Source organism: Lepidochelys olivacea (genome assembly GCF_965140295.1).
Source record: "Lepidochelys olivacea isolate rLepOli2 genome assembly, chromosome: 2".
NCBI lineage: Eukaryota > Metazoa > Chordata > Testudines > Cheloniidae > Lepidochelys > Lepidochelys olivacea.
In genome coordinates, this window is record NC_140412.1 from 191,008,869 (window position 1) to 191,033,477 (window position 24,609).

Sequence of the window (24,609 nt, forward strand, 5' to 3'; positions counted from 1 at the left end):
TCTCTGGGGTCAAGTTCAGCAGTTATGCAGCTGTAAACTTTCTCTATCCTGGAGACTCCATCAGTTTCTCAGTATTCTAACTCTCTCTTTAAAAAAAAAAAAATCTATCTATCTTATTAGAGTGGACGCAGTCTTCAAATCTGAATTGGTATGGTCCTGTGTGTCTTCAGTTAGACATAAACAGTAGGCCTGAGAGGTGTGAATTTTATTGAATTTAATAGGGTATTAAGTCTCCAGTCTAGTGGGTTTTTTTATTATTTCACTGCTGTGGCAGAAACATTAAGCTAATCTGAGGCTAATAGAGTGGATCTTTGGTTTGTTGGTGGAGCTTTGGTAGAGTTCTTCCTGTCCCCTAAAGCACCCCAACATGCTTATCTCCCACTGAACACTGTAACAAGTTGCTATGTCTTTTGGTTTCAGAATTAGATTGATAAGTTCTATATTTTTAACATTCTTAGAGTATTTCAGTGGATGAAAATGACATAGGAGATGTAACTACTAACCAGGTAAAGGAAGCAGTCACAGTAAGGGAGGAGCAAATTGCAGGAAATGAAGCCAAAGGAGGTAAACAAAATATTCTTTGTTTTCTTTTTAAAACAGCTGTGGAAACTACAGTTTTAAATATAAGTATTTTACTATTTTGGGGAAGCTTGAATTTTAAGATCTGGAGGTTTTAGTGTCATTTATTCTCATACCTAAGCACAATGTAGCCAACCAGGCTTCCCTGGAAAAGTGCTGGCTGCTTCTTATTCATAAGTGCTGCAGAGTATGAGGAGAGATGTTTTGTACCCTGCTTTAAAGACACTGGCAAATCCATAAGGAGGACTGACCATCCCTGATGAACTATTGGGCTGTTGTCTTTAGTATTCTAGAATATCTTAAAGACTGGATATTGCTAATTATTTATCATGTGAAGCAAAGACTTAATTGAAAGTATTGCCACATATGAAAAAATGTACATACCTTTGTCCTGAAAGGGAGCTACATGATTAAACTGTGGCATTCTAAAAATGTAAAATTAAATGGCCTAAGTCTTGTTGTGACTTTCTTTCACGTCAAGTTTTAACCCAGACACTGGAAATGAGGGAGAACTTTCAAAAGCAACTACAGGAGATCATGTCTGCAACATCGATAGTGAAACCACAAGCACAAAGAGGATCGTTGTCAAGGAATGGTTTTGACAGTTCCCCTACCACACCAGATGGCACACGATCTGTGCGTAACGGTCGTAGTAGAGTCTTGGAAGCTCTAAGGTATCATGCTGCATGTAAATGTCTTACTTTGTCTTGCTTTCTTTTACTTGACTTTGACAGTCTTACAAAAATTTGGACAGCAAAAACTAAGTATGTCTAATAACTAGGGCTGTCGATTAATGGCAGTTAACTCTCAATTAACTCAAAAAAATTAATCATGATTAATCGCAGTTTTAATTGCACTGTTAAACATTAGAATACCAATTGAAATTTATTAAATGTTTTGGATGTTTTTCTACATTTTCAAATATATTGATTTCAATTACAACACAGAATACAAAATGTACAGTATATCTGCACTGTAAAAATGATAAATAAAAGAAATATTATTTTTCAATTCACCTCATACGAGTATCGTAGTGCAATCTCTTTATTGTGAAAGCACAACTTATAAATGTAGATTTTTGTTTTGTTACATAACTGCACTCAAAAACAAAATAATGTAAAACTTTAGAGCCTACATTCAGTCCTACTTCTTGTTCAGCCAATCGCTAAGAGAAACTAGTTTGCTTACATTTACAGGAGATAATGCTGCCCGCTTCGTATTTACAATGTCACCTGAAAATGAGAGCAGACGTTTGCATGGCACTTTTATAGCCAGCATTTACAAGGTATTTATTTGCCAGATGTGCTAAACATTCATATGCGCCTTCATGCTTTGACCACCATTCCAGAGGACATGCTTCCATGCTGATGATGCTCGTTAAAAAAAATGTGTTAATTAAATTTGTGACTGAACTCCTTGGGGGAGAATTGTATGTCTCCTGCTCTGTTCTACCCGCATTCTGCCATATATTTCATGTTATAGTAGTCTCGGATGATGACCCAGCATGTTGTTCATTTTAAGAACACTTTCACTGCAGATTTGAGAAAATGCAAAGAAAGTACCAATGAGAGATTTCTAAAGATAGCTACAGCACTCGACTCAAGATTTAAGAATCTGCAGTGCCTTCCAAAATCTGGTGGGGACGGGGTGTGCAGCATGCTTTCAGAAGTCTTAAAAGAGCAACACTCCGATGCAGAAACTACAGAACCGAAACCACGAAAACTGAAAATCAACCTTCTGCTGGTAGTATCTGACTCAGATAATTAAAATGAACATGCATTTGTCTGCACTGCTTTGGATCGTTATCGAGCACAACTCATCATCAGAATGGATGCATATCCTCTGGAATGGTGGTTGAAGAATGAAGGGACATTTGAATCTTTAGTGCATCTGGCACGTAAATATCTTGCAACGCCAGCTACAACAGTGCCATGCGAACACCTATTCTCACTTTCAGGTGACATTGTAAACAAGAAGTGGGCAGCATGATCTTTTGCAAATGTAAACAAACTTGTTTGTCTGAGCGATTGGGTGAACAAGAAATAGGCCTGAGTGGACTTGTAGGCTCTAAAGTTTTACATTGTTTTGTTTTTGAATGCAGTTATTTTTTGTACACAAGTCTACATTTGTAAGTTCAACTTTCATGATAAAGAGATTGCACTATAGTTCTTATGTTAAGTTATTTGAAAAATACTATTTATTTTATTTTTACAGTGCAAATATTAATAATAAAAAATAAAAAGTGAGCACTGTACACTTTGTATTCTGTCTTGTAATTGAAATTAATATATTTGAAAATGTGGAAAACATCCAAAAATATTTATATAAATAGTATTCTATTATTAACAGAGCGATTAATTGCAATTAATTTTTTTAATTGCTTGACAGCCCTGCTAATAACCTTTCAAATATCAGTTGCCATACGATAGCTATAAGTACACTGTTTCATTATGCATTTATACACTTGCAAATGTGAAGATTACTTCCGACTATGAGGCTTTCAAGTATTACACTTGCATTTTGCCACTCATGTAATTAAGTCTGTCTTGTTGCAGTTTAAAATCCATCCCTGATCTGTGGGAATGTAGAAAATATAGCTAAAACCTCCAGTCAAAATGAAAACATTGTTAATTCACCATGGGTGAGATTGCCTTCCAGATCTATCCGTAGTTTCTAAAAAGAACCTAGAATACAGGGCATGTACTTTCCGATGAATTGAGAAGTACTTGATGGGTAAACCAGATGCAAGGAATTAAAGATGAAGAGCCTGATTCCTGGTAAATATTGGAAATTTCCAATATTTACCACCCAAGAAGCAAGATTGCTCTCTTTTTAACTTTCAAATTTACACCAAGAATATAAGGACAGTAAAGTATGGGATATGCTGATCATGGAACACCTTAGTAGCATGATACGTGCTAAAAATGACCAGTATTGTTCACAGTCACTTTTTTGTAGCCGTGCTGACTGATACCCAGGTAATCAAACTGCCTGACTTATCAATTTTATATTGAAGTTTATTCTTTCCTGACCGTGCTCTTCAGTAATAAAGATTGTAGTACATTGTTAACAGGATGATAAATACATCCTTGCCCTCAAATATAATTCATCTATTTTTTTTAAGGAAACTTTATGTGGATTTCGTTTTTTGTTCCTTAGGCAGTCACGGCAAGCAGTGATGGACATAAACACAGAGCCATCACAAAATGAGCAGATTGTTTGGGATGACCCCACTGCAAGAGAGGAGAGAGCAAGGCTCGTCAGCAACTTACAGTGGCCCAATAGTCCTTCACAGTACTCAGAACAAATTCAGACTGATGTAAATAACATGAATGATTCCCCTTTCAGGGAATCCTTCACTGATAGAGAAGTTGCTGAATTAGGTAAGGAGAAAAACACATGTTTAAGCTGGACTGTAGTTAGGGTTATTTGTTACAATACAATGGCATTCTAGAAGCAAAAGAAAACAACACTATTACATCTGTCTTTTTCAGCTTTAGTGTGTTGTGATCTCTCTAAGTGATCTAAACATTTTTCCCTTTTTAATAATGAGGCTCAGGATGAGTGGCAGACCATTATTGGTCTTGTTTTAAAAAGGTAAATAATTTTTTTTTCATTTTTTTTTAACTCTGCTCTTCCTCCAGAAAGACCCCATGCACCTTTTTGACATCAGTAAGCAGTATGGAGACAGCCTTTGCCTAAAGATAGGTTTTTTTTGTTTTAGGCCCCAATTCTGGAACCCCTATTCATGTTGAATAGTACAGGCAATCCTCGACTTTACGACATTTGAGTTATGACGAACAGCATTTATGACGCCTCTACATTGATACCCTGATTCAACTTATGACTTAGGTTTCGAGTTTAAGATGTGTACTTACTAAAGCAAATAACTCCACTGAGCCCACTTGAACCTCTTAATGTGCTTAACGGTTGTAAAATCTTAGTTTTTTAATAGCAGCTGAAGAAGATCCACAATGCTGGGTAAGAATGGAGGTGTAGAAGGATCACCAATGCCCAGAAGCCCCATAAAAATCTGGCAGCAAGTCTGCTGGGGAGATCAGTGGACTAGGATGCAGTCAAGTTATTATTCATATCTTTCTTGCTGTCTTTACAAATGCAGTTGATTACATGCCCTGCCTAGCTATTTCCTTCTATCCCTGCAAGCCTTTTTATCCTGCTGTTAGGAGTGGAGAAGAAGCACAGCTGAGTCATCTACTCTGTTTCCCCTTCCTTCCACTCCATGTACTTAAGAGGCAGTGAATATTCTCCTCTGAGATGGATGGATGGCTTCCTGACTTCCACTCTCCTCTTGACTGCAGGAAAAAGAGCTAGATGTGAGGAGAGGAGAGTAGAAGCTAGCAGATGGGCAGCCATCAGGTGGCTCTGCAGGAAGAGATCTGTAGTGATGTTTAGCATTCACGTAATGCTTTACGTGTTCAAAGTGCTGTGGAAACATGAATCCTCAAAAAACCTGTGTGACATAAATATTTCTGGTGTTTTTTACAAATTGGGAAACTGGAACAGAAGTGAATTGAAGGCCCTACTCTGAGTCATTGACAGGGCTGAGATTAGAATCAGAAGTTCCTGGCTCCTCAGTCCTGTGCTCATTGTCAGACCATGCATGAATACTTCACATGCTGTCATGCTGACCTACACAAACATTGTTCTCCCTTCGCATCCTTCTGCAGCAAGCTTTCTACAGCGTGGTGTGTGTGGGAAAGGGGCATTCTTGACACCTCCCATCCCCTTACAGCTCTGTTTGAAGCAGCCTACCTGGAGGATGGTTTCTTTCTCAGTCTTACATGAGAAAGTTGTAGTGATTTAATGAAATTGGTTTATAAAATAATCTAGTTAAATCAATGCAGCCCCCTTATGTGGCCAGTTTGAGTGCTTCATGCCAAGTTATCTTAAGGAATCAATTGGGAAGTAGAGAAACCTCAAGATAGTCAAAAACATGAGGCTTGCAACAGCTCAACTGCTGCTTTGTGATGAAAGGATGTAAATTTTAAGACGGAGAATAAGCAATTGTTTCTGAAAATGTAGAATAAATGTTGTGATGGCATTTGTTTCTTGCTCATTTGGGATTAATGCTTTTTTCAATGTTATCATAGTAAAAATTCAAACAAAATCAAGCAACAATGAATTACTATCCACAGCTGTTCATGATTCTGAGGACACAGGTGTGGCAGAGGTACCAAAGCATCCAATATATAATGATCCAAAAACCCCAGTAAAAGATGATCAAGTGATCCCCACACCGCAAGCTCCCAGCATTGCTTTCCCGCTGGCCAACCCTCCTGTGGCTCCACAGCCCAAAGCAAAGGTTTGTTATAGCAGCACACTTGTTTTTAAAGGATCATACTTGCACTGTTAAGAAATGACCCAGTGTACTATTAAAATGCACCTAAGACTTGAAGCTGACAGTAAATGTATTCATCAGTTTAACATTTTTTATAGTGGATAATTTCTGTGCAGTGTACTTTTAGTTCCAAATTTTTCATTTCTCCCAAGAGACTCTGAGCAAGTCATAGAAATGTGGGACTGGAAGAGACCTCAAGAGGTGATCTAGTCCATCCCCCTGTGCTGAGGCAGGACCAAGTAAACCTAGACCATCCGTGACACATGTTTGTCCAACCTGTTCGTAAAAACCTACGGTGATGGGAATTCCACAATCTCCCTTGTAAGCCTATTCTGGAACTTTACGCTTATAGTTAGAAAGTTTTTCCTAATAGCTAACCTAATTCTTCCATGCTCCAGTTTGTCCCATTACTTTTTATCTGACCTTCAGCAGACATGGAGAACAGTTGAACAACTGTTCTCTTCAGAATAGCCCTTAATATATTTAAAAACTGTTATCAGGTCTCCCCTCTGTCTTCTTTTCTCAGTGCTAAACATGGCCAGTTTTTTTTAACCTTTCCACATAGATCATGTTTTCTAAACCTTTTATCCTTTTTGTTGTTCTCTAGAGCAGTGGTCACCAGCCGGTCAATTGTGATCGACTGGTCGATCCTAGAGGATCTCCCAGTCGATCGTGATCTCCAGCAGCGCCAGTAAGACGGGCTCCCTGCCTGCCCTGGCCCCACGCTGCTCCTGGAAGTGGCCAGTGGAGCTTGGGGACAGGGGTCTCCCTCTGCATGCTGTACTACCTGCAAGCACTGCACCTGCAGCTTCCATTGTCCGGAAATGGGGAGCTGAGGCCATTGGGAGCTGCAGGGGTAGTGCTTGCAGAGAGGGGCAGCGCGTGGAGCCACATGCTGCCCACGCCCAGGGGACACAGGGGTGCATTGGCCCCTTCCAGGAGCGACATGGGGCCAGGGTAGGCAGGGAGCCTGCCTTAGCGGCAGCCACACTACATCACGAACAGGGAGCCGCTGGAGGTAAGTGCGGCCTGGAGGGAGACCACACCCCAGCCCTGAGCCCTGTCCTGGTGCCAGCACCCCGAACCACTTCCTGCACCCCAAGCCCCAGCCCTGAGCCCCCTCCCAGAGCCAGCACACCAAACCAGCCCTGAGCCCCCTTCCCGAGCCAGCACCCCATACCCCCTCTGCACCCCAAGCCCCAGCCCTGACCCCCCTCCTAGAGCTGGCACCCCCACCCCCTCCTGCATCCAGTACTCTGCCCCAGACCTGACCGCTCTCCCAGAGCCAGCACCTTGTACCTCCTCCTGCACCCCAACGTTGTACCCCAGGCCGGAACCCCCACACACACACACACACCCAAACTTCCTCCTAGAGCTTGCACCCCTCACCCCCTCCTGCACCCCAATCCTGTGCCCCAGGTTCATCCCAGAGCCTCCTCCCACACTGCAAACCCCTCAGCTCCAGCCCAGAGCCTGCATCCTGCCCCAAACCCCTACCAAAGCCCGGTGAAAGTCAGTGAGGCTGGGAAAGAGCAAGTGAGTGGGGTGGGGCTCTGGGGAAGAGCCGGGGCCTTGGGGAAGGGCTGGGGCCTCAGGGAAGCGGTAGATCCTGTGTTGCCCTTAAATTCAAAAAGTGATCTTGGGCTTAAAAAGGTTGGAGACCGCTGCTCTAGAGGATGTTACTTTCAAAAAGAAAAACATCATTTTAATCCACTTTCTTGTCATGTTAATGAAATAGATTTTTGTAGGCAGAGGTGGGGTCAGGCTTGGGGGTTCTGTAGTGTTTTAGAGCCCCTTTAATGACTGACAATAATGGGGAGAAGTTCTTTTTGATTAATCATTTGGGTAGTATGTTGCATTAATACTTACAAATAAGCTGTCAGTGCTGAAAATCTGTAGCAAATTCACAAAGGGCTATGGAAAATTAATCTAGCCTTTATTTCACTAGTCCTTTGTATAACTTTGTTGCTTGATCTTTTCAACAGGCATGTGTGTTCAGTGGCATATTTCCTCACACTAGTAAATAAACTTTGTTTGGAATGTGTAACTGTTTTCTCTCATCCAGGCTTGCCAGTCCTACAGTGGGTTTCCCCTCTACTTTTCACTTTAAGGCAAGACCAGACCTGTCAATAATCAGGCAGGGGCTTAGTTTTTCCCTTTTGGAAAACTCAGTTTGATCTTCCTGGCGGCAGCTGCAGGCACTTTCCAGACCTCCTCCTTGCAAACTACAGGGCACAGAGGAAAAACTATTAAATTGCCAAGTTGATTCCAGGTTTTTCTTCACTGTGTTCTTTCTACAGCCTACTGTGAACACCACCCCATGATGAGCAGAAGCCCAAAGAGAAAAGGTGCCTGTTATGCTCATCTCTCCTATAACCTTGCTGGGCAGGAGCAGTTTGCATTGTTTTGTTCTCAGGAGCAGCCTCTGCCCTTCTGCTCGAGATTTTAAGCCTCAGCACTAACCCCCTAATATGGAACGGTAGCAACAATTTCTTCAGTTTTGGCATGTGCACCCACTAGCACAGTGCAGATTGTGGCGTGGCATGGCATAAGAGGAATGATCCTCCTTTGACACCCTGCAACCAGGTGACCCTAGCAGTGGTATAGAAATGAACAGACACTTTTGGTGGTGAGGGATTCCAGCAGCAGTGATATGGTATTTCACAGGTCTCTGGAAAGAGTTCTCGCATCATTCTGCACAAAACCCAAGGCGCACATACAAATCAATTTAAAAACTACCTGGTGAGAATATCTTTGGGTTGTTTTTATAGTACCCAGCAGTAAAGGCAAAACAGCAGCATATGAAAAGTGAAGGAGCACAACTTGACAGGAAAGATCAAAGCCCATCCAAAAATAGGCAGTATCAGTTTCCTGGATTGAAAAATCCATCTATGAAGAGGTCTGGACGGAAGCACCCTGGCATGCTATAAGGTAGATGTATAGGCTTCATTGGATGCTATCTTTGGCAGCAGGGTATTACATGCTGTGGTAGCCCTGACAATTTTTCTTGACACATTTTTGACTTTTAAATAATTACTTGAAGCCCTCTGGGATTTTGTTTGCTGATAGAATCCCACTGTAGGAATAGAAAGCTTGGATAAGAGAGATAGGGAGGTGCATTTGGTATTTGATGTGTCAGTGCATCCAGCTTGCCATTCCATCAATTAGAATGAAAAAGTCATTTTCATGACAGATTATTAAACTGTGCCCTATAGATGGGAACCAGGGGAGGTTAAGTGTTAGGTTGACTTTGAATATTAGAGTACTATGTATTTTTCAACTTTGGATGCAGTCTGCTTGACTGGAAGCCAAACCCTTGTCTAGTGACTGACTCTGGTTCCTGCCTTCTCAAACCTCACAGCAGATAGAAATCCCAATGTAGGAAAACCTTGAATACTCGAGAGAAATAGTTGAGTCTTGAATTTAACTTTCTACGCAACTCTCCCTATAACTTTTGTCATATTCCAGGCTATTACAGTAGATGAGAAGGTTGATGAAGAACCAGAAAAACCGCGCAAATTCCAGCTGTCTTCACTTAATCCTCAAGAGCGAATCGATTACTGCCATCTGATTGAGAAACTAGGTAGCCAGATGTTTGTAAAACTTCTAAAGTTTGTTTGTTTGGGGCTTTGGGGGCTGAAAAGGGGCCTCTGTTAATGCGTTGCTAATCTAAATCTAAGGTTTCAGACCTGTAGCTCTCAAGATGCTTTAGCTAGGTCTTCACTGGCAAAGAAGGGTAAGGTGTGTATTCCACCAGGGATAATAATATGTGTTAGCTATCACATTGTAAAAACACAGTGGAGACAAGGCACTTGAGTTTTACTGTGAGATAAACTAGGTGAGGTCAAGACCAGGCAGGGATATAGTGCTGACCTCGCGTACTTTATAAAAACTGAAATGCCTTGTCTTCCCTGGGTTTTTTTACCTCAGAATAGCTAATGCACCTTAGTTACCCAGAGGTAAAAAGTAAACCTTTTTTAGCACTTTTTTAGCACTGAAAGGCCTTGTGGTTCTATCACTATGTTTTTGTTATTTGAAGTTATCATAGACTTTAAGTCTTTAAGGTCAGAAGGGACCATCGTGATCATCTAGTCTGACCTCCGGCACGTTGCAGGCCACAGAATCTCACCCATTCCTGAAATAGACCCTAACCTGGCTGAGTTCCTGAAGTCCTCAAATCCTGATTTAAAGACTTCAAGTTGCAAACAATTCACCATTTACACTACTTTAAACCTGTAAGTGATCTGTGACCCATGCTGCTGAGGAAGGCAAAAACCCCCCAGCGGCTTAGCCAATCTGACCTAGGGGAAAAATCCTTCCAGACCCCAAATATGGCGATCAATTAGACCCTGAGCATCTGGGAAAAACCAACCAGGCAGATATCTGAAAAAGAATTCTCTGTAGTAACTCAGAACTCTCCCTATCTAGTGTCCCATCTCCAGCAGTTGAGGATTTTTGCTACTGGCAGTCACCGATGGGCCACATACCATTGTAGGCAGTCCCATCATACCATCTTCTCCATAAACTTACTAAGCTCAGTCTTGAAGCCATAAAGGTTTTTTTGCCCCATTGTTCCCCTTGGAAGGCTGTTCCAGAACTTCACTCCTCTCTGGTGGTTAGAAACCTTTGTCTTATTTCGAGCCTAAACTTACCACCGAAAGGGTGATGCTTTTTATCGACTGGGAATTGCTGTGTGGGATTCTTCTGCAGAAAATTCCCTCTTTTTGCTTAGGAGCCTGCCTGCTCTCCACTGGTGTTTCTCCCCTTTCTTCTAAGTTCCCAAGGCTTTTTTCTACCTTTTTTCAAGCATTCTGGTACCAAAGTGGCTATGCATGAGTTACAGTGGTACTGCCTTCTATCAAAGCTAGCTCCCCCTTTGCCTTCTGTGCACGAGGTTATATCCGTTAATGGCAAGGCTTTCTGCCTAGATTCTAGTGTGCATAGCATTGAGTTTAAGTATGAATTATAAAATAGTTCCTCATTTATTCAATTGACGTTTCTCTGGTAGACCCTTCCTTGAAATAACGTGAATTGCATTCACTCCCGTGTTTCAAGGTGGACTGGTGCTTGAGAAGCAGTGCTTTGATCCAAGTTGTACACACATCATTGTGGGACATCCTCTTCGAAATGAGAAATACTTGGCCTCGATGGCTGCTGGAAAGTGGGTGCTTCATCGTTCCTACCTGGAGGCATGCAGAGCAGCCTGCTGCTTTGTACAGGTTCATAACTCTATTAGTGATACATCAGTTGTTACATCTCCTTTGCTGTTTTAATTTTAGTAATAAAATGCTTTTAAAGTCTCTACTACAGCTAATGGCAGAAACTTAAGGACAGAATTCTCAAGAGACAAGTGATTTTCAGTGCCCAATTCTTGGCATACTAAAGAGATCTGATTTTCAGAAATTGCTCAGCACTCAGTCTCCCTCTGAAAATCAGTCCCTTTCCAGCTGTCTGAAGTTGGTCCTCCAACAGCTGAGGCACCCATAATCACTAGTCACTTTTGATAATTTAGAATGAAGTGCCTTAGGTAAATTATAAGTGCAATTGAAAATAATGGGATGGATCCTTTTATGCCAGGAATTAAATCCTTATCCTATAGTTTATAAGCATAACAGTTTAAATAACCAAACTCCTCCTTGTCTTTCTTTTCAGTTTTGTATTTTCTTTTTTATGTGCAATTGAATCTATAATTAGTGATACTCTAAAATATCTTTGGTATCTTTAGTAGTGCTTTGAAACCACTTAATTAATTATTGTAATTAATTCAGCATGTCTGGGTACTCTGCAGGAAACCAGTCTCCATTTCATAGTTCTCCAGGGTCTAGCAGCTCTGTTGACTTGGCTGACTTACAAAGTTTTGTTTTCTGTTTTTTTGTTTTTTGTTTAATCTGTATGAATAAAAATAAATCGCTTGTATTGTTCAGGAAGAAATCTTATTAAATTCAGAGAGAGAGGGGGATTGTGAGTAAGTGATGGTCGCTTTCACGCTCTGTTGCTTAGTGGTTACATTCCATTGTCTCCAACCACAAAAGGAACCATAGCTGCCTGGAGATAATTTAGGGTAATGAAAAGACTGAGTTTATTTAAAATCTAAGTGAGAGGCTCTATACACGTAGGGAAAAATTACAAATATTTAACCAGGAGCCACTATATTTAATTACTGCTGTGCTTTCTGTCAGGTAAAATTGATGTGCAAAGCTAGTGTGTTCTTGTTTTTATTTTTTAATTTCTGGCTGTTGGTGTGGCTATAACTGTTTTAGGAGGAAGATTATGAATGGGGAAGTAACTCCATACTCAATGTTTTGTCTGGAATCAATGTAAACCAAAAGAAACTAGCACTTGCAGCAATGAGATGGAGGAAAAAAATCCATAAAAGGAGGCAGGAAACTGGCATCACTGAGGTATTTGGAAACATATGAAGTGGAACCTCTTGATGTTGGGAGGGAGGCACTGTAATGGGATGTGCTCCAAGAAACCCAGAGTCTGTGCCAAGAGAGGGTTACCTGCTTTGTTCTTCTAAAAACAAAGCATCCTAGCTGGATCCATACTAATGTAATCTCTCTTTTTCCTAAATGCTTTTATTGTCAGCATTGAACATTATTAGCATTGAAGATTAATTAATGGTCTTTGTCCCCTCTTAGCACTGGTGACTGCAATAACTCCCATTGCTAACTAGCATGCAAACTGGAAATCCTAATACTTAAATAACTGCTTCATTGTTTTTTAAATGACTAAATCATTATCCTTTAACGTTATGATTCTAAACAACTCCGACACCTGTATTTGCCATCACGCAGTTGTCTTAGGGTAAAATTTTCAGAAGTACTTAAGTGACTTACGAGCTTAAGGAGCTCTATCGACTTTTGAGACTTTGTCTCAAGTGTCTAAATCACTCTTGAAAATGGGACTTAGCCTCCTAAGTCACTAGGCACCTTTGAATTTTTACCCTTAGTAATCAAACAAACAAGTCACCAGTAAAGGACTGAGAACTGCATCTCGTAAAATAGGGGTGCACGACCACAGAAACCAGTGGTTAAGGGGTGCTTATTAGCGTCTTGCCAGGAGCATTAGGGCTATGCTTGATTTGTGTATATATTTACATTGACATTTTAAACAAAAGTGAATGTACATAACCCTAATATTTTGTTGTACTCCAAGCCTTCCTGAAACACACTAGAATATACTTGATATGAGAGTTCATCTGCACTTAATCAGCTTTGTTGTTTCATCCTACAGTTAACTAGGAGTGGGTAGCCAGGTGAAATGTTGTATGACCCTGTGGGCTGGAATTTGGCCCCTGGCTTACATGTTGTGCATCCCTGCTGTTATTTTAAAAAAAAAAAAAAAAAAACCTCCCCTGGATGGTGTGTATGTGATAAATCTTGCCTCACAGAATGTTCCTGAGTGGGGTATAATTAGCTTTTAGGTTTTTCATAGAACCCTGTTCTTTTTAAAAACTGAATATTTTATGTAGGGGGCATTTAGTGGCTGGAAAGTGATTTTGAATGTTGACCAAACCAAGGAAGCAGGATTCAAACGTCTTCTTCAATCAGGAGGAGCAAAGGTATGTGACTTAAAAAATAATTCCATTCAATAAATTACTTTAAGATCATCTTAATAGACACTGATGTTTTGTTTGGTTGGTGGTTGTTGTTGATGTAACGGTAGTACCAAGAGGCCCTGTTGTGCTAGGCACTGTAAATGCAAGTAGGAAGAGGCAGTCCTTGACACAAATTACTTATTATCTAAATAGACAAGGCAGACAAAGGAAGTTGTGATGTTCCCCTTTACAGGTGGGGAACTGAGGCACAGAGAGTAAGTAACTTTCCCAAGCTCTCACAGGAAGTCTGTGGCAGTGATGGGATTTGAACCTAGAGCTTCTGGGCCCCAGTCTGTTGCCCTAACAAGATGATCATCCTTCCTCTCATTGGAATGTAAATTATTTTGTAGAATGAGGCTGTACTTGGTACGCAGTTTTCTGATGACATACTGTGGATGTGATGGAGATTAGTGAGTACATAATCTGTAAAACATGTACACAATTACCAAGATAAATACAAAAATAAAAAGGACTTTCTGTTGTGTTTAAATCTGTAGGTACTGCCAGGTCATTCTCTACTTCTCTATAAAGAAGCTACTCACCTTTTTGCTGACTTCAGTAAACTGAAGCCAGATGATGCCAGAGTTAATGTACTGGAGGCTGCTGCCCAAGGAGTGAACTGCTTGAAACCAGAATACATTGCTGACTACCTCATACAGGTGTGCATATTAGGGGTATTATGTACCATTTGTTTGCTTTGAAGAAAACAGTCCACATCTAGATCATCAAATATATGTAAATAATGTTTATTAAAGTACACTGCTTCACCCATTGATTCATTGAATGAAAACTATTGTATGTAAGGAGGGCAGAGAGCTGCTTGGCATTTGCTTGTAATGAAACAGAATTTTGATGTCAGTATTCCAATTTTAGATCTTTATAGCGGGTTTGCCCATAATTCTGATCATAAGATCTAATGTTAATATTCTTGTGCTGAGTTTCCAATTCTGGCCACTAAAGAATGACAGAGGTTTGTTTCAGTGTTGGAAGTGGATATAGAGCATTGTTTTAGCTAGATGGTTTTTAGAATACACTAAATTATGTGTGCGTGACCTTGAGATTTACATGGGATGCATTTTGCATCAGGAATCTGATAAATTTTTGATAATTCCATGCCAAACCAGAAAAGTTTTAAAACTATTTCAATGTGTCAGAATCAGGATATGTTTAATAACTCCTTCATATGGTGTCTCAGAATGATGACTCTCTTTTAATTTTAGTTGGCTGCTAAAGGAGGGTCAATCAGAATATTTTTTCTAATACTGTCTAGCTAAACAAATAGATTTGAGTAAAACACTTTTTTCTTTTGAAGGAGCTTCCTCCTCCCATGGAGGGTTACTGTCTGCCAGAAGCTGTTTCTTATCTTCAAAATAGTAAAGAACTGGGAATTGGATTATCTCAGAAGAGAAAAGCACCTGGAGAAACAAGCAAAGTCAAACGATCCAGAATACACTGAGGGGATTCTCCATTTGTAATTCTTGTATTTTAAATTCCTATTTTATGAATATTTTGCCAATCTCAATGCTGAAAAAATTAAAAGCTTTTTTTAATTTAATTTTGAATGTAACGTACTTTAAAGTTTCCTTGTGTTTAGTTTGCTGTAATATTAGTTGGAAAGATTGCTTTACTCTATTAGTGGCACCTAATGACACCATCCACATTTGTACAAGAAAATATTTTGTCTACTTAATATTTTGATCACTGAGGCTTTCAGTTCACTTAGGGACATCAGCCTATAATAAAAACTAAGAATTTTTGGGGTCTTTTCTTTACTTTGAAGTCAAGATAGTATCAGTTAGTAAGGATGCTGCTGGGTTTGCCATAGGATGATAGAATCTTATATATGCATGAGCTTCCCCACCAATCTATATATATTTTTGGAAGGGTAAGGGAAGAAGCAGATGTGGGAAAGGAAAGATAACATTTTCTAAATTCATTGTGAAGAGGGAGTGCACACCGAGACTAATAAAACACTGCTATACAATCTTTAATCTGGGAATCTCAGAGCACTTTACAAATGTTAATTAATTATTGCAACAAACCTGTGTGGTAGGTAACTAGTAATACCCCAGTTTCACAGAGAAGGAGGAGAGCTGATACAGGGATGAAGTTACTCCATTGAGGTTCCAACTTAAGTCTGTGATAGAGCTGGAAATGCGGGAGTTCTAACTACTGATATTTCATTAGCAGGGTGTCTTTGTATCATATACAGAAGTGGGTATTTCACCCTGGGATCTGTCTGGTTAGCAGAGCCTGTCCACCTAGAAACTAGAGAGGAGTCCCTTTCTAATAATTGTCTAACAGCTTACACTTAAGAGACAGTGGCAGAGACAGACACACACACACACACACACACACAGGAGGATGTGGGCTGGCTGAGAGAATGTAAATTGATTGTTTCGTTCCTGTAACAAATTAGATAAGATGAAAGCCTGTTTCACTCTAAACTGAGACTAAATATGCAGATGGACTGTTTGTTTTAAAATATTTTTTCTCTAATGTTTTTTCTTCCAACTGCTAAATACTTTAAGAAGGATGTTGGTCAATGCCACAGGTTCCTGAAGGGAGGAGCCACAACTACCTAAAACCCAGTCAGACCTGCAGAGTGATAAGTGGTTAGCATAAATAGGGTCTAAATGTGAAAAAATCAGATTCCACCCCAACCCAGGTTAAGGCAAAAGACCCAACAACAGCGAAGAGTGCTGTCAGAGACAAGACAGGAGAGAGGTGCAGCTAGACCTTTAACCAGGACAGGCGATTTTAAAAATAATAGCTTCTCTCTCTAGTGTCACAGTGAGCATAAGATCAGAAATCAGGCAGATAGCAGGCACTGGGTGCAATTTCTGTTGTCGCCCAAGTTATCCCTCTGACTCTTCATTGCTGTTAACTCACATTTAGCCCAGACTGTTCTATTGCACATCTTGGTCCAATATATTTAATCTTTTCATGCAGTCTTATTAGTGAGATGCTGCACTACAGTCTTGCATGGCTGTAACAAAACTTAATTAAAAAAATACAACTAGTTGAAACCTGGCTGAAAATGTTAAAATAGGTCTATATATTAATCAAAGCTTAGCAGAGGAAGTAGGTGATAAGTACTTACACATTTGAGAAGTATAATGGAATTGCTTATGTTGGTAAAAGAACATTATCAGCTGTTACCAATATGTTAGCACTAAAGCACTCTACAACTTTGAAAATATTAGTGATGCTGGTGTTAGCAGCTACCGCGTCCTGTCTATTACACAAAAAGCTGAGATTGCATTTTTAAGGTGAGCACTGGATTCAATATTCATTTAGGGAATTGACTATCATAAGAAAGCACATGCCTTGACATTTGGAATGATACACAAAATAAAAAGCCAAGACACTATGGGGAATTGTGATGTTTCAAGACCAATAAGATGTGGACTTTCCCCAAAGACCTGACAGTTGCAGGACCTGATTCTGACAGTTACTCAAATTTACCATCAAGCTCTAAGTTAAGACAAGAGGATGAGCAGAGAGACTGCATGAAAGGGACACTTCAGCTGTGCTGCTTGGGTGGAGTAAGTGGGGGAATGAGAGAGAAGGTAAAGTGAGAACTTAATTAGACTGGTCCTTGAGGGTAAGAATGATGTAGAAGGCAGTGAAAAAACTGGAAGAGCTGAACATGGCTACCATCAGAGCAACAAACCCCACATATACCATTAAAAATGTGTCTGTAAAAGTTAAGGGAGACCAGACTGGGGAGGAATTTACAATAGTTAAGATGAAGGACAAGGGCCTGAATGACACATTTTGTGGTGGGAACAGAGAAGAATGGATGGATTCTGGAAATGTAGAGGAAAAACCAGCAGGGTTTAGTGGCAACAGCAATGTGAGGGAAGGAATAAAAAAATGAAACCAAGATTGTGTGCCCATTGAATAGGGAGCTAATAGAGAAGAGGGAAGAGTCGGGGGGAAAGCTGAGTTCAGTTTTTGTCCAAGTTGAGTTACCTGCAAGACACTAGAGTGGATGTTCCAGATGCAAAGATATTTCTGATTTCCCTGTGTAAGGTACTGGAATGGCAATGGAAGGTACTACCTGGAGACAACATGTACTAGGAGAATAGGAGAGGGCCAGTGAAGGCTCTAAGGCATGTTGACAGAGGAAGAAAGTCTAAAGGATCTGTCAGAAAGGTGAGGTAAGAGAAGCAAGTGCCGTGAGATCTGAACTGCATTTAGTGCTCCTAAAAGGTGCTGGTCTAAGCAGCTGAAGTTGTCTCTCTCGACAGAAATGGGGCACCATGGGGTCTTTGATCTGAAGCCAGGACCTCTAGTTGAAAGTCTTATGTCTCGTTTTTGCTTGATCTCAAACACCAACATAGTGGTCTAACTGGCACTGCAGTCACTAACTTATTTTACATACCACCTATGAAATGGTTACAAGGGCAGATTTGAACCAGTGACTGGTTGCAGCAGTCATGGGTTAAGAGGGAATGTCCTCTCATGGATCATTAATTGGTTAAAAGACAGGAAACAAAGGGTAGGAATAAATGGTCAGTTTTCAGAATGGAGAGATAAATAGTGGGATTCTCCCAAGGATCTGTACTGGGAGCAGTGCTGTTCAACATATTTATAAATGATCCAGAAAAAGGGGTAAATAGTGAGGTGGCAAAGTTTTCAGAAGATGCAAAATCACTCGACCGTTCAGTCCAAAGTAGACTGCGAAGAGTTACAAAGGGATCTCACAAAACTGGGTGACTGGGCAACAAAATAGCAGATGACATTCAACGTTGTTAAATGCAAAAGTAATGCACATTGGAAAACATAATCCCAACTACATATACAAAATGATGGGGGTCTAAATTAGTTGTTACCGCTCAAAAAAAAAAAAAAAATCTTGGCATCCTTGTGAATAGTTCTCTGAAAACATTTGCTCCATGTCCAGTGGCAGTCAAAAAAGCTAACAAGATTAGGTATAGTTAATAAGATAAATATATTGTCACTATATAAATCCATGGTACACCCACACTTTGAATACTGCATGCAGTTCTGGTCCCGCCCCCTCAAAAAAATAATTAGAAATGGAAAAAATACAGAGGAGGGCAACAAAAATGATCATAGGTATGGAACAGCTTCCATATGAGAAAAGCTTAAAAAGACTGGGACTATTCAGCTTGGAAAAGAGACTAAGGGGGGGATATGCTTTAGGTCTATAAAATCATGAATGGTGTGGAGAAAGTGAATAAGGAAGTGTTATTTACTCCTTCTCATAATACAAGAACCTGGGGGCCTCCCAACAAAATTAATAGGCAGCAGGTGTAAAACAAACTAAACGAAGCACTTCTTCACGCAATGCACAGTCAACCTGTGGAAATCAGGGGATGTTGTGAAGACAAACGATAACTGGGTTCAAAAAAGAATTTGTTAAGTTCATAGGTAAGTCCATCAATGGCTCTTAGTCAAGTGGTCAGGGATGCAACCCCATGCTCTGGTTGTCCGTAAGCCTCAGACTGCCAGATACTTTGACTAGACAATGGGATGTTCTGGTCATTCCCTTGTGAAGCATCTGGCATTGGCTACTGTCAGAAGGCAGGATATTGGGCTAGATGGACCACTGGTCTGATGTAGTAAGGCTGTTGTAATGGTTTAAGGTTTCCATATTGCAATAGCAATTCCACATTCCACTTTCGCACAATGCAATTTTAGAATTACAGGAATGTAATATCTAAGGTACTTACATGGCCTCCAACATGAGATTATCTGAGTGCCTCACAAGCTTCAAAGGTAGTTATTCTCACAACACCCTTATGAGATAGTACTTCCCTATTATCCCCATTTTAGAATCAGGAAACTGAGGCACAGAGAGATTGACCTGTTCAAAATCACACAGGAAGTCTATGGCAGAGCAGGAAATTAAACCCAGGTCTTCCAACTCACAGGCTTATGTCTTAACCACTAGACCATCCTTCCTCACAACAATACTGCACACTTTTGAAATGTGAGTTTTAAAATGTGATAAAACAAAAAAATCACTTAAGTGACTGAAATCTAGTAAATCCTTTGCCTAACTCTTAACCTGTGCACATAATTTTTTAATTACAATATCAGAATCAACTACGGTAAAGGTGTCCTAACCAATACTGCCGGACAGGCTATTTAACAAGATAAACAGGCTTGAGGAAGTAAAATCAACCTGAAAACAGAAGTCACTACTGTAAAAGATAAAATAAATTTTATTTTCTTTAGCTTTCTTCAGAGGAACTGTCACAAAATACTTTACAGCGTTGGATATGGTTGTTCTAACACATGGATAAAGGACAAGAGGTGTGCATGCTACATGTTTAGAAGATGAGTCATATGCAGAAGCTGTAATTAGCAAACCATAGTAAAATTCACTGATAAAATTATTGCCCAATGTACTAACTTCTTTAGGACTATAAAATATATAGTATAAGGGCCACCTTCAATATTCCTGTACAAACTGCGGGATCCATATGGGGAGTCACAAAACCAGGTCAGATTGTGATTCTACTTCAATTTAAAAAAAAAAAGTTCTGTTGTACCAAGCCATCACCAGCCACAATTTTTTCCAGACAGCTGGTAGACGTCAAACTGTGTTAGACATTATAGTAGCTATTTGTCTGTTTTTCTCCTTTTCACCATTGTTTAGGCTGGAATTAGAAACACTACATTACTGCGGCTTGATGTTCCCATGTATGATATTTGAAAGCAAGTTCAATATCAACTTTTTGTGCACCAAGATGTCCTCTTAAAATTCTTTGCAAAGCACCCTCCCATATCTTTAAAGATTTTCCTAACATCTGGCTACATCACTGTGTCCAAAAGCATAAGTTTGGCGTTTGAACTAGCAAAGTACTAGTTACTGCCTCACTCTGCTTTATAGCTATCTATTACTAACTACTTCCCTGTTTTGACCACTCTTCCTTCTATCTTGCTGTAGTAACTAAATGCAAAAGAAATGGGTTACTGTTCCTTAAATAACAGTGTGAAATCTGTTTGCTTAGCATACTTCAGCAGAAACAGCACTGTGCCAGTTAAGCCACTGTCCTGATTAGGAGGGCTTGCAGAAACAGAGTCTGCTGGAGGGTATAATTTTTGCTTCATTAATTGCTTTCAAAATGAGTGAAGTATAAAGTAGAAGACTTCAACAAGTTCAGCTTGTTAAGTAGCCATAAGAGAAGAAGAAAACAACACAGACTTCAAAAGAGAAGTCCCAACCCAAGCTCTAATGGATCTGAATCTGATCTCAAAGGAGCGTAAATCAGGAGTAACTCCACTAATGTCAATGAAGTTACACAAGAATGAAATCAGAGTCAGGCATCTGTTGTATATGCCTAGCAGTTCATTAGTTCTCCAGCATGCTCCTGTAAATGACAAGCTGCTTTTACAATTTTAATCTGATCTGGACAAGTCTGGTGTTTTCTGCAGCCCAGCATCTCCCAACATACTGGACATCTGGGCTGTTCTGTAGCTTGTGGAGGCAAATCAGTGTTTTGGCACCACAAAATCTGACCACAGCACCTCTGCTCCTGCTTGCTGCCAAATTCTCTGCCTCCCGGAGCAGCAGCCAGTGGTGGTTTCTTTTGCTTCGGCCCTCACACATTCTATTTTAACTTTTCCGCCCCATTTATGGGTAGTGGGGAGCAGTGTTATTCCTCCTCAGTATTCCTTCTCCTCCCCACGCCGGTTAAACCCACAGGGGTTTAACCCTCCCTGAGCCTGTCCCATACAGGCATGGCAGAGCAGCCAAGAAAGCACTGGGTCAAAACCAAGCAGGGTGGCATATACGAGGCAGCCTTCTCAGCTCACAGATAGCAAGTTGTGTCCAGCCTGCACCCAGGCTTCCATCCCTAACTCCATTAGGTCCCAAGGCTACAAGTCAGACAGGCAAGTGGGGTCCCCCATCCACAGATGCAGCTGTGAATTCAAAGAGGGCGGGGAGGGAATGGACGAGGAATCCCAGTGCAGAGTAGGGATAGGCATCAAATGCAAGGAGGACCCGGCCATTCAAAGCGTAAGTCTCAATGGATCCTTGCTGAACGAAGAGGGGAGGCTTGTAGTGCCACAAGTCCTTCTTCCCCCCCACCCCCCAGCCCCCCAATCATGAAGTGGGTCCCTAGTGCCCTGAGGAAAGAAGTAGGGCTTCTAATCAGCCCCCCTGCCTCCCATGACAATGAGTTCACTCCTCTCCCCTTCCCAGGGGGAATGGGAGCCAGCAGGGAGGATTCGGAGACAGATCCCAACAGACGGTAGGCCACAAAAGGCCTCACCAAGGCTGCAGCAGAGTTTCTACACTCCCACAGTGCACAAAAAAGGTTAAAAACCAATCTAAAAAGGCTAAACAGGGAAGGAAAAGGCCCAAGAAATCCAGGAGTCCTGGGACGACTCCTCCACTGAGGAAGGTCAGCTGTCTGGCTCTGAAACCTGAGCAGGTTCCTGAGAATAAGCCTCAAAATCCTCCCATAGAGTGCTGGGGAGCTCATTCAGAGACCCCGGGGTCTGCGGAATGAGGAGAAAAAGACTCAAGACATAAGCCTCCTAGAGCTGAAAACGGTCAAGCTAGCTCTGCAAAGGTTCCAGCCCACCACACTACAGTCACATGTACAAACAACCAAAGGGGAACAAGGAGTCTGGCACTACATGCAGAAGCAATGGAAATAATGAGATGGGTGGAACAGTTCCTCCTCTCCCTCAGAGCAATCCACATCAAAGGGGACGAGCCAAAAACAGCCTGGCTCAGCAGGCACAGGGTCAACTCCTCCAATTGGTGCCTGAATCAGAAAGGTTTTGATCTCGTCATTAAGACATTGGGCCTCCCTTCAACTGACCTCTTTGCTAATTGTACAAAGGTAAAGAGACCAAAATACTTCACAAGGAAGGCAGATCCCAAGTACATGGAGACACAGGCCTTATTGCACAGTTAGCCGCAGAGCCTACTTTGCACGTTTCCACCCTTTCTACTACTGGGGAAACTGGTCCAGAAAATGAAACAAGAACAGGTGATATTAATATTGATAACTTCTCATTGCCTGAGGAGACCTTGGTTCTCCGACCTGATGGAGCTGAAACTGAAGTACCCTCTCCTGCTTCCATGGAGACTGGACATCCTCTCGCAAGGTCCTCTTCTTAATCCAGACCCAAAACGGCTTCAACTGACAGACAGGTCTCAATCTGTCCTCCATAGTCATTGCTTTCGTCTAGGAGAGTATCAACACTAAAAACATACTCCTCATCTAGCCCAGAATCAACAACTGGTGCCAAGACTATAATGCAAATCCCAAGCATTCCAACCATTCTGGACTTTCTCCAAGAAGGCATAGAAAGAGGCCTTCAGGCCAGTACCATTACATGTCAGGTGTCTGCTCTTAGTAGATTGCTGTTCACATGATCCTTGGGCTCTCGGGCAGACAATCCACAGATTAGCTGGTCTGGCTAATCAAGCAATCTGATTAGCCAGACCAGCGGCCAAGCCACTCTTCCCAAAATGGGACCTTCTGCTAGTTTTGAGGGCTCTGACAAGCTATCCCTTCGAGCCTCTGATTTATTTATCCATTAAGACTTGTTTCTTAGCAGCTGTCACATCTGCCAGGTGAGCATTGAAACTGGCAGCCTTATCTATACTGGAGCCTTACTGCATGTTCCACAAGGAGAAAGGTGATGCTTAGGACACCAGAATCCTCTCTTTGTAAGATAAATTCCTCCTTCCACACTTCCTAAGAAGTTGTGTTTCCTTCATTTTGTCCAAAACCACAATATCCAACTGAAAAGGTGTGGTCCACCTTAGAGGTGAGAAGAGCATGGAATATCTATCTCAAGTATACTGAATCTACGCTTAGGTTCCCTATTCGTATCCTTCCACCCAAAATGCCAGGGAATTAGAACTTCCACGTCCTCCATCGCTAGATGGATTAGATTATGTATTGTGGAAGCCTGCAGATCAACCAGAAGCCTTTGTCCCAGGGGATCAAGGGGCATTCCACGAGATCCTTAGCAACCTCATGGGCAGTACAAGCAAGCGTGTCCTCTTTGGAAATTTGCAAAGCGGCCACTTGATCTACCGCTAACAACTTCATTAAGCACTATAAGGTGGACCTTCTATCTTCTGCAGAGGCTTTCTTTGGGAGGAAGGTGCTGCAGGCAGTGGTTAAGAAATAGTACAGATTTTGAGTGAGCTCACACACTTCCTTGCTACCAAATTTTTATTTCATAACTCTCTCCCTACCCCCGTTCACTGCTTGCTATTTCCCAGATGTCCAGAATTGTGGGAGACTGCACTACAGAACAGAATATTTCTCACAGATAATTTCCTTTCTGCTAGTAGTCTCCCACAATCCTACCCCACCAGATGGCTCATGAGTCAGTCAGATATTAAACGGAATCATTACCATTTGATCATCTTCTTAGGTCTAATGTACATAGTTATTTAGTTATCTCTGGAATGTTTGTTAATAATATGTTATGCAGATTTCACATCTTGGGAATAACTCATCTGGCAGCAAGTAGGAGCAGAGAGGCATAGCCAGACCATGTAATGCCAAAACACTGATCCATTTCTGTGAGCCTCAGAGAGAGAACAGCTCAGATATCCAGAATTGTGGGAGATGCTGCTAGCACAAAGGAAATTATCGAAGAAATTTTCTGATGAGAGTCACATTTTCTGAAAGAGATGCAGGATCAGGAATTTGGGTTTCAGTTTAAAAATAAAACACATGAAGATACTTTAACCAATAAAGACTGCAATATACATATAAATTCATGAAGATGGGACAAGGTCATGACTCGATTTCTTTGCTATCACAATTGAATAAGTAAGAAAATATAACATCAAAGAATAAAAGACAGGAAATAAAGAACAGGAAGAAATTATCAAGTCTGCACAAAAACAGAAGCTAATAAGGGCATGCCACGGCGATTACTGGTAAGAATGGTGGTATACGTTTGTAAGCTGAAAACTGAGTGAATAGCATGGTGGCAAAAACTGCTGTCAATGTACAATTATTAGGTTTGCCATCACTAGAGAGGATGGTGAATGCCAGAAGAAACTAACAAACTTTATAATTGGGCAAGACAAAGGCAGATACAA

The 24,609-nt window shown here is 41.0% G+C and overlaps 1 protein-coding gene across 2 annotated transcripts in view; it reads left to right on the plus strand.

Moving 5' to 3' along the window:
* TOPBP1 (DNA topoisomerase II binding protein 1) overlaps positions 1–15,093 on the plus strand; it is a 46,753-nt gene extending 31,660 nt beyond the window's left edge. For both annotated transcript variants that reach the window (XM_084619022.1, XM_084619021.1), the window contains exons 19-28: positions 459–564; positions 1,061–1,253; positions 3,739–3,962; positions 5,736–5,902; positions 9,407–9,521; positions 10,994–11,157; positions 12,199–12,339; positions 13,413–13,502; positions 14,036–14,197; positions 14,851–15,093. In XM_084619022.1, the coding sequence (XP_084475148.1) occupies positions 459–564; positions 1,061–1,253; positions 3,739–3,962; positions 5,736–5,902; positions 9,407–9,521; positions 10,994–11,157; positions 12,199–12,339; positions 13,413–13,502; positions 14,036–14,197; positions 14,851–14,994 (1,506 nt within the window). In that variant the 3' untranslated portion in view covers positions 14,995–15,093. The remainder of the gene's footprint in view (positions 1–458; positions 565–1,060; positions 1,254–3,738; positions 3,963–5,735; positions 5,903–9,406; positions 9,522–10,993; positions 11,158–12,198; positions 12,340–13,412; positions 13,503–14,035; positions 14,198–14,850) is intronic.
* The last annotated feature ends 9,516 nt before the right edge of the window (positions 15,094–24,609 follow it).